Source organism: Cottoperca gobio, chromosome 21 (assembly GCF_900634415.1).
Source record: "Cottoperca gobio chromosome 21, fCotGob3.1, whole genome shotgun sequence".
In the NCBI taxonomy this organism is placed as follows: Eukaryota; Metazoa; Chordata; class Actinopteri; order Perciformes; family Bovichtidae; genus Cottoperca; species Cottoperca gobio.
The window spans coordinates 2,192,271-2,206,484 of NC_041375.1; the positions used below are offsets into that span (position 1 = coordinate 2,192,271).

Below are 14,214 nucleotides of genomic sequence, written 5' to 3' on the forward strand. Positions count from 1 at the left end.
CTTGGTGGTGAACACAGGAGAGAGAGACTTAACAAAACAAAAGCTCACTAAAATATAAAATATAACCCCAGCAGGAAATACCATTACTTAATTGTACGTCATACAAAATTCATTTAAAGATCTTTGACTACAGGTTCAACAAGGAGCTTAAAATAAAGACTTACAACAAAACAACAAATCAATGGCTGATCACGTCTTCAATTTTGAATCAATACCAACGTGTGGTAGCGTTTTAAAGTGCCAAGTGATGTTTCTTGATAAGCAGAAGTCAAATTAAGAACAACATATCTAGTTTGAATTCAATTTAAAGTAACTTATTAAATAAATGTATTGTACCAAAGAGGACAGTGCTGGTTGTGAATATTGTTTTAAATACCATAGGATTTGTCCTTGGTTGCTGATCTTTGGTTGGTGTTATATTTTCTAATAAAATATATTGGAATCTTATAGTACAATGACGGTAATTAGAAGGTCATTTATTTGGCTTCCCAGTCTGATTAAAGGTTAGACATAGGTGTTAAAAGAATACTTTAACATTATTATTAAAGTATTCTTTTATTCACATTGTGGTTTTATGGGGGTCTACCCTGTTTCTATTCTTTACACTAAACTAAGCTAAACTAACTAGTTGGTATTGATGGATCTTCTTATTTAACGCGTGTCAAGAAATGTCTAACTATTCCTTTCAAGTGCTGCTCCAGTGGTTTAGCATTACATTTCCATGAAGTTAGGGGACTTAACATACTTTATAATAATATGCATACAACTGTTTCACAGGTTGAGTGGGACACCTCATGATGAGTTAATTGAATTGAGTGTGTAATCATCGCTCTTCTAGTTATGGGATTTGGACACCGAAATTGTGTGGTTGTCATGAGCCCTCTCCCTGCCTGGTAACACCACTAATTGTTTTCAATTACCTCCACCTGTCTCTGCTCCACCCTCGTTAACTTACCAGCTGCACTGGATTTACCACTCATCATGCCCTGTATAGAAAGCCCTGTTTTTCAGTCCACACTTGTCAGATCATCTGCAAGCCTACATCAGAAAGCGACTCCTACTCTGATCTCCAGCCCAACCCGATTTGCCTTACGAGTTTAGAATATCCCTGAACTGTACTACTGCCGTGCCTCATTCGGTTGTGTGTGTTTCAATTAAACCTTGATCTCGAAATTGCGCTCCTGGGTCCTCGTCTGTCTGTCCTGACAGTGGTGAAAGGATGTTCAAACAGTGGGAAAAAGCTAAATAAATGGGCAGAATCTCATTGTGAGCTTCACGATTGCACTCGTTTGATGAAAAATTGCGACTGCAAGCCCCCGTTCGAACTATTTCTATTTCCAACAGCACTAAAGAACAATGACAGAAGGCTAGCATGGACCAAAGCTGTAAAGAGACAGGATTACAATGGGAAGTCTTGGGAGCCCAAGAAATCTTCATTTCATGCAAGGAAAGCCAACAAATGAATTCCCTGATCCTGAACTCGACCTGGGGTATGTAGTCTATCTACTTGATTTATATATTCACAAATGTACTTTCTATATATTGAGTTTTATAATAATTAACAAACACAAGTTAGGTATATATTTATAATGGCTTACCCTGCAACACAACATGCTGAATGTGGCGTATGGGAAACTTTCATTGAATGAGAACATTTTGCTTTCAAAAAGCAAAACTCAGAATCTGCGAGAGGATTGAAAGATATTTGTTTCAACCAGCCAGAGTCAAACAGTCTAAATGCTTTGCCTTCTTTGTATTCGTTCAAAGTTCGTTTATGAAACTCGACATGGTTCCCTGGGGGGTCAGACATTAAAAATAATGTTATATCGGCGGCCAAGAAGTCATGCTGTTGTTTTCATTGACCCGGCCATCCTGCAATGTCAAGGGATCAGGCACTGAAACGCCACTCGGCATAACCAAAAGCTTAGTCTTTTCTTTTTCTGTGATTGAAAGTCTTTCGTTAGCTGTTGGTTGCTCCTCAAAGCTCATCTCTGATGCAGCAAACACCCTGATGCAGCAAACACCCTGATGCAGCAAACACCCTGACAATAAGCTCCAGTTCTGTTCCTGAAACCTTTAAATTCCTCCTGCGTCAAAATACTTTCAAAGCTTCGACTTTCCACATCTGAACCTCATCATAAGAAAGGAGTTCAGAACTCATTGTAGAGTAGTAGGTTTGTTTACAACACGCTTGAAGAATAAGCTAAATACAATGTAAACACGTAGAGAAGAAATCCAATATGGCGGCCCTTGTAGAGTTGGTGCTCACTTTTCTAGGCTTGCCACCCCAGCATGCATTGCGATTCCACCGGAAGCCCGAAACTCCGATTCCATGTATAAAGTTATTACCTGTAGGCTGCAGAGGCAGATCATGCTGTACATCATCTGGGTGACACAGAAACAGTGGCGGAAGTTGTGGAAGGGGTTATTCTTGTAGTTGTCATGAATACAAAGCTACGAGAGAGAGAGAGAGACAGAGAGAGAGAGAGAGAGAGAAGACAGACGGGAGGTTTAAGTGTTCAGAGATATTGTTCTGGTCAATGGGCAGGTTGTTGGTTGGTTTCTATTAGAATGTGCAGATGGATCTGGGTGCAGGTCTCACCAGCCATCTCTTGAGCGTGATAGGGTTGATGTTGAAGTCTCTGACCAGGCCCAGGTCATGGTACATATGTTCCAGACAGCTGAGCATCTGGAAAAACACAGGCGCGTATCAGTGACTGTATACAGTGACAGATGGAGATATGATGAGATACATATTTTTGACTTCTTAAGATGTTTTGTCAAGAACCATTTTGACTTTTTTTTTTTCTTTGGACTCTTTCATCATACTGTGCAGCGTAGTAGTTCACATCAAAAGATAGATAAAAGCTAACATGTTGGTTTTGATCGTGGGCTATTACTGCCTTTCTCAAGAAACCATGAGCACAAACGTTTGCCACTGCAGTTTAGTTTCAACATGTGAATTCTTGTAAATGTGAGTTACAAAACTCTCTTGAGTTGATAACATAATAAATCTTTAAATTAGGTTTGAGATGAGCAAAACTATCAAGTGGGCTTTGACTGCCAAACAACTGGATTTGAGTGACCTGGCATGATTATGGCTAAATCCTGATTCAACCCTGTGAACCAACCTCCCCCTGCTGCAGCGGGTCACTCCACACCAGATACATCTCACTTTACAGACCTTTTCACAGCAGACACTTGTCAAACACAGGTGCAACAAATATCATTTGTAATGTTTGCATTGCATTTTGTTGTTCCGTTTCCAGAGCGCTTGCATTTGTGCATGTTGACATACTGGCAAAGATTAATGATGACACATTAATGTCAATGAAGCCATCACTAATCTACAACAAACCTGTTTTCAGACTATGTACAGATACCATACAAATCACAATGAAAAATATATCTTATTGATCCTTTAATAATCCGGATTATAAATACATAGTTTTATAATAAGTAGAGATAATGTAAGTAGCTTTACCGTTTTTGTGAAACAGCGTTTCATTGTTGTCTTATACTTCTGATATATTTCATGTTCACATCGGTTTATTATAAATCAACCAGGAGCTTGTAAACATGACGTAATATGAACTGAATGATCGCTCATTGATGGGACAGTTTTGATAATGTCATCAGCACTTAATCTGATGTGTGTATTTATATTATTTGGTGTCACAACGAGCTCACCAACAAATAACTGATTATAAGGACTATCCAGACTACAACTGAACCTTTGGCAACACACACTTTTTCTTCGCCGTGTTAGATTACAAATATTTAGTTGCTTAGTAAAAATAAGTTACACAAAATAAATTCAGCCCACTTGTATTATTCATGACATCACGCTCCGCCTGGCCATCTTTGGCTGCAGTTGATCACGCCACATTGCTTGGCTTTGATACCTGTGCTGCAGGGAACTTGGTGCGCTCAGTAGTCGACTTGTGGCTGTTGTGATTGTACGTCATTTATGATTTTCTTTTTAATCTTTCAATCCCTTCATACTATGTCGAGCAAAAAAAGAAAGTGGTTGGACGGATATGTACAATATGGATTCACGTGTATAAAGGAACGTGATGGGAGTCAGCGTCCTCAATGCATGACTTGTAATGCCAAGTTCAGCAATTCTAGTCTAGCACCGGCAAAACTAAAGGAACACTTCCTAAAGCTGCATGGAGATGGGAAATACAAGAACACAACGCTCGCTGAACTCGAGGTGAAGAGAGCCAGATTCGATGAAAAGGCTACTCTGCCTTTGTACCCATCGACAAACCGATCCTCACAGCATCGTACGAAGTTGCGTACCTGATCGCAAAGCAGGGCAAACCACACACCATAACCACACACTGGGAACACTCGTAAAACCAGATGCGTTGAAGATGGCGAATATCATGCTGGGAAAAGCTGCTGATCAGTTATCCCAAATTCCTCTTTCGAATGACACATTCAGCAGCAGAATAGACGACATGAGCGACGACATCTTGGCTCAAGTATTTGCAGATCTGATTTCAAGCCCAGCAAAGTTCAGCCTCCAACTCGACGAGACCACCGACGTTTCCAATCTGAGCCAGCGTGTTGTATTCGTGCGCTCTGTGAAAGACGACGTGATAAAGGACGATTTTTTTATTTTGTACGCCTCTTACAACAACAACCAAGGCAGTCGATGTGAAGAAACTCGTGGATGACTTCTTCAGAGACAACGATCTTTCGTGGAATATGGTTTCTGCAGTTTGTTGGGACGGAGCTCCAGCCATGCTGGGACGACACTCTGGTTTTGGAACGCTGGTGAAATACGATGCACCGCACATCATCGTTACGCACTGTGTTCTGCACAGGCATGCGTTGGCAACAAAAACCTTGCCTCCAAAACTGGCAGAAGTATTAAAAATTGTAGTTGAATGTGTGAACTACGTGCGAAATAGTGCTATGAAGCTCCGCATCTTCAAAGAGCTGTCAGGAAATGGGCTCTGAATTCGAGGTACTTCTGTACCATTCTAACGTTCGGTGGTTATCCCGGGGAAAGGTGCAGAATCGTGTTTTCCCCACCAGAGAGTCATATCCAGCATGGGTGAGACAGCCATTCACGTTTAGTGCTGCGACAGCAGATGTCAACGATGAATACCTCGACAAAATCATTGAACTTCAGCACAGCCAGCTTCAACAGCAACTCTTCAGAACAACAACGCTCTCAACGTTTTGGTGTCACCAAATCGTACCATACCCTCTTATTGCTAAGAAAGCCCTTGAGATACTCATACCGTTTGTTACAATGTATTTTTGCGAGCAATCCTTTTCGAGGATGGTAGACATGAAAACTAAGAAAAGGAACAGAGAGTGGCACTTGTACTTGTATCTGAAAGGCAAAAGTAACATTGATTTGCAGTAAATATTCATTGAGTTATGTTTTTGTGTGAAATTCATGTTTTGTTTTTGTTCTTTGAACACAGATTTTGTGTGCAACTGATGCATGGTTCATTTTGTGCACTAATAAAATATATACCTATGCTTTGAAGAAATCATATTTTATTTTTCCAATTACGAAGGGTTTGGTGAATGCACTGATGAAGCTTGCAGGGTTCAGTACCTCCAATAAAGTTAAGAACCACTGGTTTAGACTCTAAACCAGAGGTAGCCAACTTGGTGCCCGCAGAGATTACGTGAGTCGCCCGCAGGGTATGTTCTAAAAATAGCACTAGTCACCATGAAGCTCCGTCTAAAATTTGTATTTAATTGTTTTGCTGTTAAAAAATAAAATCAATAACACTTGAATTATTCTTTATTTTAAAATGACAATATTGAATTTAAAATTTAGAAAACAAAAATATTTTATGTATATAAGAACCCTGTAAGCGATCTGTACCTGTAATCCATTTACGCTGCGATGGGGCGGTAGGTGCGTTTTTTACGCTAAACTATTTTCACAATGATTGGGAGGAAGAATTATTTTTTACAACAGTCTCCTACTTTAAGTAAAAAAAATTGACCATTTGTGACATTCTAATATTGAACAATTAGGAAATTATAAATTGCATATTTGCTGATTGATCATTTAAAACTTCGTTATCAGTTTGTTAATCAGTAATCAGTGGATTAATCAGGGCAGGAGTCTCACCTCATTAGGCTCCCACTGCCAAGCATCGAATGTAGGCAATCTAAGTGCTTCTACTGTCTCCTTAGACAGATGGTACTACACACACACACACACACAAGGGCAGAAGGATAGACAAGGAGAGAGGGGGCACATGGAGAGGAGAGGAGAGAGGGGAATTGTAGGTGAGACGGGTTCAGCGAGCTGGTCGGTCTTACCTCGTTGGTCTCCCACAGCCAGACGTCGAAGGCGGGTTTTTTGAGGGCGTCTATGGTCTGTTGTGACAGCATGTACTGCAGGCAACAGAGCTCGCAGTTAACCCTGTCTCCGCCTGGCTCGGGGGCACAACTCTACACACCACTACACACACCAACTAATGTTCAAGCATATAACCTAATACTGTCCCCACCATTTTACTTTATTTTCTAGCTGCACTGTTGTATCTCTCCACAGACGGGAACCTTTTTCTGAGTATGTTCAGTTATTAAATGTGCAACAGATATCACTAGCAGCCATACTGAAGGAGCTTTCAACAGGTCCTTTTATTTCTAAAGTACGTGTGTGCAAATGTTCACTGGCTTCACTGATGGGTTCTCTGACACTGCTCTGGAGTAAAGATGAGATGATTATCTCACAGTTTCCTTTTGTACTGCACTGACTTGTTTCTGGGAATAGACATGGATCAACATCTATAAAAATGGCCAATTGCATTTCCACAAAGGTTACATCTCAACTGGGTACATGTGGACCCACATGTTTGAGAACAAACCTTTGTTCTATCTGGTTCCTGGAACCACATTGGAGGCTAGGTCTTTCTTAGTACACCTGACCTGCCATCAGCAGACTCACCTGGCTAACAGAAACACACAGAGGAGTGAATAGTGTGTGGCAGACCTTACCTTTGGGTAGGAGGGCACGTCTCTGCGAGGAGTCAGCTTCTTATTGTCTTCCAGGAAGTTACTGAAAAGTTTTAGGAAAAACAGCTTGAGGCTACGAAGAAACATCAATACAAGTACTAATTCTACTATTTATAGGATACTAATGTAAAATATATGAAATGTATATGTAAAATAGATAAAATAACTCAGTCAGTAAAACAATCTCAATCTCCAAAGTAAAACCTTTATCCGTTAACCTACACCAGCCTTACTTTTTCAATTACTCACTTACTCTAACTTTATCTTTATACTTCTGGAGAATGCATTTAGGCTTCAAAAATCATAAAAGTGGTGTTCATTTGGGAAGGTTATCTTGCTGAACAAATCATATAAGTATCATACAAGTTTGTTTGCCACAGAGTTTATTTCCTGCAATAATCCAAAATCCAGTGGAAAAATCCCAATGACCTTTTATTGAACCAGTGCGAGGCTAACTTCATTGTTGTTGTTGCTCCAGCTGACAGCATATTTGAATTTACAGTACGGTCAGAGCTCCAGACAGCACTCTGCTGCTCCATAGAAACAGGAGCTGATTCCAACCAGCAGGTCTCGTTACATTAATTATTTATTTATTTTTAAATGATAGGAGATGATGATGACAGTGGACAAGAGTTCACTCTGTGAGTGTTTAAACAAATAAGTTTACTTTGTGGCATGGAAGTCTTTTAAAGAAAAGCAAGCACTAATCAGTATCAGCTGTCTGTCCCATGACAGTTTATCACTATGATACAAAGACACTACATTTTCATAATATGTATGAAAAGACCAGGGAGATTCAGTGATGCTTCTGTGTTTGCTGTCACCTGTTGTCTCTGGTTGCCATCTCCTCACGGAGCTTCTTGATGTCCTTGCGACATTTCTCAATCTCCACCACCTTCATCCCCTCCACTGCAGACAGACGGTCATTCATTAAAGATGTTTCAAACCATTTACCTCTTGATACTATTTGTAGCTGCAAACATATAAAGTTGCCCAGAATATCTATGGACCATTGAGCTATATAAATAGGGCCTTCAATTTTTCAGTTCATTTGTTTTGTTGGTCAATCAACAATCAATCAACAGAACAAGCGACAAGAATGGATCATTAGGCAGTCCCATAAACTGTATGTGTATGAAAGTCCCAGGTGGTAAGTGGGGTTATGTGAGGCCGAAACTGTCCCCAAATCTAACAGAGCAGAGATCAAACAAAAGCATATTGTCATATACTGTAATGACATGTCAGATAATGATAATGCCATCAGACACTTAAGCATTAGTTTTGCAGGCTAGATATCTATGTGTATCAATGCCACAGCAAATATATGCAACCAGACTGAGTGCCCCACAAAGTTCATTTAAATACATTGAGAGACTGAGAGCAATGGTGGTATAGGAGGTGGATACTGAGAGAGGGAAACCGATCCTGCAGCTGTACACTTTGAAATGAACAAAGCCCACTTACTGCGCCTGCAGCAGCATTAAGGGTAACAGCTGTCTGTGATGCAATCTCCGATTCTATCAGAACTCTTTGGACTCTCTCAAATCTTTGTGTGACTCTGCGTCCTCCTCTCTCTGCCTCCTTCATCAATCCGCCTCTTTCCAGTTCCCATTACAATAGGTGACCATGGCGACCAAAGTCATGAGAGGATGGAGATCTGTGTGGGTGCCACGCTGTTGCCATAGCGAACAGGTATCCAGGCAATTGGCATGTTTGTGTGAAGTGGCTGTGCGTCAGATCTGAAACGACTACAGTCTAACCAGTCAGGGAGAGTGGGAACTGAAATAAATCATTTTCAAGATTGGAGGATTTTTCCACAAGTGGGTTCATGAAACAATGTTCTTTGTCAGCTGTCTGTCCTGCAGGGCTGTTCACTCAAAAGTGGGGATCTGAAATGAATTGACCACAACGCCAGGAAATAGAATTTGATGTGAATTGAATGCTGGATGCTGGAAATATGTCCTAATATAATATTCTAAATTCAGTGTACTTTTATTTTAATTATTTAATTTGCTCTTTCCTGTTATTCCTGTTAACTATTGAAGCGCACAAATGGAAGAGCATTCCAGTCAAGGTTCACCTCTCAGTCTCAGTCCACACCTGGTGAGCAGTAGCCTACGCCATCACTTTGCTCCAGAAGAAAGCCTAATGTACAGTTGGAGAAATCGCCATGGTGACCAAAGCAAACTCAGGTCAGGTTGTCATGGTGACATCAACGTGTGTGTGAAGGCATGATGCATTATACACATAGGAAACACCAATGGTGTTATGTCATGTCGAGTTGCTATGGCGAAGATGGCGCCTGTAGCTCCTATGAACTACATTTGTTTTAATTTTTATCTTTATTGCTAGAGCACGTATGGCATATGATCGAGATACATTCATCAACATTGGAGAAGGAAGTGTGGTGATTGGGTTAAGAGCAGTGCACTTTGAGACGATAGCCTCCGGCGGCATCTTCCGACTACCAAGTCAGACCTGCCGGACCAAACACCACCGAGGGCGGAAGAGAGGGAGGAGAGCCGAGAGGGGAGCTAAGCTAACCCAGCTAGGAAAATAAGAGCCAGGCTGACCAGCAGCAGGACTGTGTGGCTCCACCGGGCGTCCAGCAGCAGGACTGTGTGGCTCCACCGGGCGTCCAGCAACAGGACTGTGTGGCTACACCGGGCGTCCAGCAGCAGGACTGTGTGGCTCCACCGGGCGTCCAGCAGCAGGACTGTGTGGCTCCACCGGGCGTCCAGCAGCAGGACTGTGTGGCTCCACCGGGCGTCCAGCAGCAGGACTGTGTGGCTCCACCGGGCGTCCCGGATCAAGCTGCTACACTTGACGGGCGGAGCACAGAACAGAGCGCAGGACTCCGGGGAGACGAGAGGAGGCAGACTGTGTTTACATCAATGATGCTTAGTGCTCAAACGTCAAACTTGATGGACAATGTTTCTCTGATTCTGATCTTTTCATAATTATTATTATTGTGTGCCCAGATAGTTCACCAGTGTTTTGTTTGTTTATATTCCTGTTGCAAATTTAAAAAATAAAACTACTACTACTGTTTCTGTTCAGTTCTGTCATGTGTCTCCTGTGTGGCATAATGGACTAGTCTACATTGCATTTTGTTGTGCAATCCTGTGCTGCCACAATAAATGTCCATGGCATGTGCACTACTTTCTGTTATCAATCCCACGATTGCAATGTGTGTATTTTATAGATGTGAAAATGTGAACTTAACAAAGTTATTCTGCTCTGCGGTACAAAACACGTATTTGCAGCAGAAAAGCAAAAGCACCAAAGCAATGACCATTTAGCGCTAAAGGTGACATAAAAGCCTTAAGCAGATTTTCAGATCAGCAGTGGTGGAGCAGCTCTGCAGTGCAAACATGGAACAGTTACAAAATCTGAGAGTCTGACTGCTGATTTCTGTCTGATTTCTTGTTAACTCGATGAACAACTCACATATTCAACTTGACCTTTATCTTTAATCACAGCCTTACTAGGAAGGATGTAATGATTGCAAAACGATGACTGATTAAATGTTCCTGTGGGTAATTACTATAGCAGATGACTCTGAGGCCTATATTATAAAAAAAAAACATGATCGTTGCAGTGAGCCTGTCTATCGCAGCACCTTTATTGATCCTATTTTATAGCTGGCTTTTATCTTTAGAGAATTGACACATCTACAGTATACAGAGTGCCAAGAGGCCATCAGACATGCAGGAAAAAAGCTAAGTAAACTGCAGCAGCAGATTGAGCAGAACACACTTCCTCATTGTAGTTAATGACACGCCAAAAACCTGGAAAGATATAATGGTCAGCTGTGGTGGAAAGGTCCCCAGGGTGGTTGTTGTATAAGTGTGAAGAGATGACACATCCCTTTCCTCTCTGAACCGGTCAGAAAGTGGTCAATGTTCAGTAGATGCTAATAAACAGCACAAGGTCAACAGCCTCTGGAGGTCATTTAGCAGACCACATTACCTGTATGGCTTCAACTTATCTAATCACAGCCTCATAAACAAGTTCAAACAACATGCACTGAAGGCATGCGGTATCTTTATACTAATGCATACTAATCAGTCCAAGCACTACTGTGCACATACTATTTTATCTGTAGTTCAAAAGAGCTAAATCAAAGCTAGCTAAAGTGAACTTCATAAAGTCAAGATGCAGAAGTCAACAATGACAAAATGCTGCTGCTGATAAGATACAGTAGTCTATTGAATCTTCTCTTAGAAGCACAGCTTGCAGACAGACATGGTCTTGATCAATTTGATCTCATTATCTTTGCTCGTCGGTAAGTCGGGACAGAGTGAAATATCTCAACCACTACAGGATGGATTGACAGGACATCTTGTACGGACATACATGGTCTTCTAACAACTCCCTGACTGTTCCTCTAACACCCCCACCACCAGTTTCCTTTGGTTTATAAACAATTAATGAAATTCCCATCTGCCTCAACTGTACTTTTTGTTTAGTTCTAATTAGCAAATGCTAACACAATAAACTAAGATAGTAATATTGGTAACACAGAGCTTCTAGCATGGCCCTTAGGTTTGACACACAACACCATCGAATAGCTGCTTTTCTGAAGAGATGACGTTCACCATCATTGTAGAAAAACACTTCATGTATCTATTTCATGAGAGAGGTGCGTAGCAGAGGCAAGAGTAGCTCAAAAGTTTCAAATAAGCTCTTGCACACTGTCTAACTTGCAAAAAATGTATATGTATTAGCGATTCAGTAAAAAAAAACACTCTGCTGGTGCAGATTGGACTTTATACTTATTTTACTGGCTTTAAATGATAATGGATTGTGGTCTATGACGGATTAACTCTACTTCTTTGTCTCTAGCACTTCTCTACCCCGCTGGCACTGACTGCATATAGTTGTCTTTTTCAAATGCACATACAAATACAACAGCACTGTAAGCTTTAGCTTCAATTTTCACAATTATGACCAATGACAGATTACACCACTCTGAGTTAAAAACCTTTAGCAAGTACTGGATCTTTGGCACCAGCTATTCTCAACCACTACTGGAGGTACTCTCAAATGGTTGGATTCAACTAAATATACAATTACAATATACAAAGCTAGTTATTTTTATATCTAAATGTGCTCAAGACTACACAAAAAAAGTCTCATTAATATTATATATTGAAGGATTTCAAATAAAAGTCTTGCATCAATCTTCAAAAGCCCCCTCTTAAGTACGTTAATATTTTAAAAAGCTCCTTGTGTAATTAAAATGTGTTTTTCTGTTTGTGAGCATACAGTAACAGCTGATGACAGAGGTGTAAACATGACAGTGGGGAGGTTGGAACAGACTTACGCTCTACTCTCTTCTCCAACATGGCCAGACGGTTGGTGACCTCGGTCTTCAGCTCGTTGATCTTGAACGCCCTGCAGACAGATTTGGGGAAGAGAAAGAGAAATGAGTTAAGAAGGAGTAGGTATCTGCATCTGAGACTTTGAACAATAAGCCTTCATGTATGTTTACACTCTTCTGCTGCAGGTGGTGGATATTTATAGCTGTTGGTGGCATTTTATCAACTATTAATAGCTTCATATAAACTATCCCTGCAGTAATCTACTGTATCTTTTTTATTCTAATTTGGATATTTAACATCATATTGAAAAACCTACAAAGCACACATACTGTAACATCCAACAGTTACAGTGGTAACTAGCAGCAGCAGCACAAGATGAAGAAACATTCACATGTTACAGCTGCTAGGTGAAAACCTTGGAACTCTTAAGATGAAGGATTGCTCCTGTATAAATCGAGGTAGTCCTCCTGCCTCTTGGGATTATGAAATAGTTTGAAAAAACAGTTGCATAATTCAAAAGGTACATTATCATCAAGCTACAAAACAAGGTTTGATTTTGGAGATCTTCTCCTGACACCAAAAATGGACAGTAAGCTAGAAAAAACACACAAGAATTAGCAACCTGATAAAAACAGGATTTGTCAAAGAGTAACAGAAGCTAATGACTTACAGTAATTATTATATGACACTGAGAAAGTATGGACATGTTATTTCACCAGAAAAGTTGCTGCAATATTAACGAGTTAATAGTGAAGATCTGATGCCGTGTGAACATATTCAGCCAGCTGCTTACCTTGAGAACTGCTCCGCTACTTGCGTCAGTACATTCTGAAAGAGTTCCTCTTTATCTGAGGAGAGAGCAAGTGTGAAGCTGTGTTACATATACACACACCCACACACACACACACACACACATACACTGTCAACAGACTACTGGAGTCTAGGGTAAACAGCTTGAATCCACTGAGGCAAAGTTTTATTATAAATACAATAGCACCTAGAAGAACTGTGCATCAACAGTACTGTTAAACACACTTGCTCACACACACAGACATAAATACATGCAGAGGTTATGTAAGTCATTTAGAGAGCATCAGATGGCCAAAGCAACAGATGGCAGAGCCAGAAGAGTGAGAAGAGAAAAGAGAAATATCCCTCTGGTCTCACCATCGGGGACCAGTCTGCAGTGAATAGGAAGCGGCTGACAGCTTGATGTGTTAACAAGCCACCTCTGAGTCCTCTTCCCACTCACTGAGAACAGGCTGGACACAAACAAATCCCAGTCATTGGCTAAAAGCTCCACTGTTGTGAGCAAAGTTCAACACCACAGCCAATAAACTAACAGCTACGAGAAATTGTAAAAAAATAAAAAATAAATAAAGATATTGTCAGTCGGTAGTAGTTTGTACATTGTGTCACTCACATTCCATGTTTCATGCGAGGGTCACAGGTCAGTGCAGACTGTCTCTGTGATTAATTAAGCTGGTTCAGCTGGAGTGACGAAGCAGACTGGATCGTCACTCCCAGATAACACATATAACATGCAAAATTAACAAGCCTGTTTGAAAGTGTCCCGAATGTTTTACATGTTTAGTAAGTATTACTGGTTAAATAGAGGATGTTTCATCATTATTTGATGTTGGTTGTCAAATCATAACCATTTACCCAGCCAATTGATTTTCTTTAAAGTTAAGGATATTTGTTAACTTGAGTTGATTTCACATTTAACATAAAGAAATAGAAGTGTCACTTGTTTTATCAAGGCCATTTCAGGATGCTCTCCCAGGCTTCTATCTCCTTCACAAGGCCTCTTCACAAGCGTTGCGTGTGAGCAGAGACTTCTGGCCTAAAGATATATGTTGTCCTGTTGTCATCTCCTTCA

At 40.7% G+C, this 14,214-nt stretch overlaps 1 protein-coding gene across 4 annotated transcripts in view; it reads right to left on the reverse strand.

Moving 5' to 3' along the window:
• The window catches only part of pde9aa (phosphodiesterase 9aa), a 32,473-nt gene that overhangs the window by 4,849 nt on the left and 13,410 nt on the right, over positions 1-14,214 (reverse strand). For 3 of the 4 annotated variants that reach the window (XM_029459567.1, XM_029459565.1, XM_029459564.1), the window contains 7 exons: positions 13,126-13,180; positions 12,335-12,405; positions 7,830-7,914; positions 6,988-7,048; positions 6,307-6,381; positions 2,603-2,689; positions 2,350-2,454 (listed from right to left, as the gene is read on the reverse strand). In XM_029459567.1, coding sequence (XP_029315427.1) covers positions 2,350-2,454; positions 2,603-2,689; positions 6,307-6,381; positions 6,988-7,048; positions 7,830-7,914; positions 12,335-12,405; positions 13,126-13,180 — 539 coding nt within the window. Of the gene's footprint in view, positions 1-2,349; positions 2,455-2,602; positions 2,690-6,112; positions 6,188-6,306; positions 6,382-6,987; positions 7,049-7,829; positions 7,915-12,334; positions 12,406-13,125; positions 13,181-14,214 lie in introns of all 4 variants that reach the window. The other variant, XM_029459566.1, reaches the window with a different exon arrangement.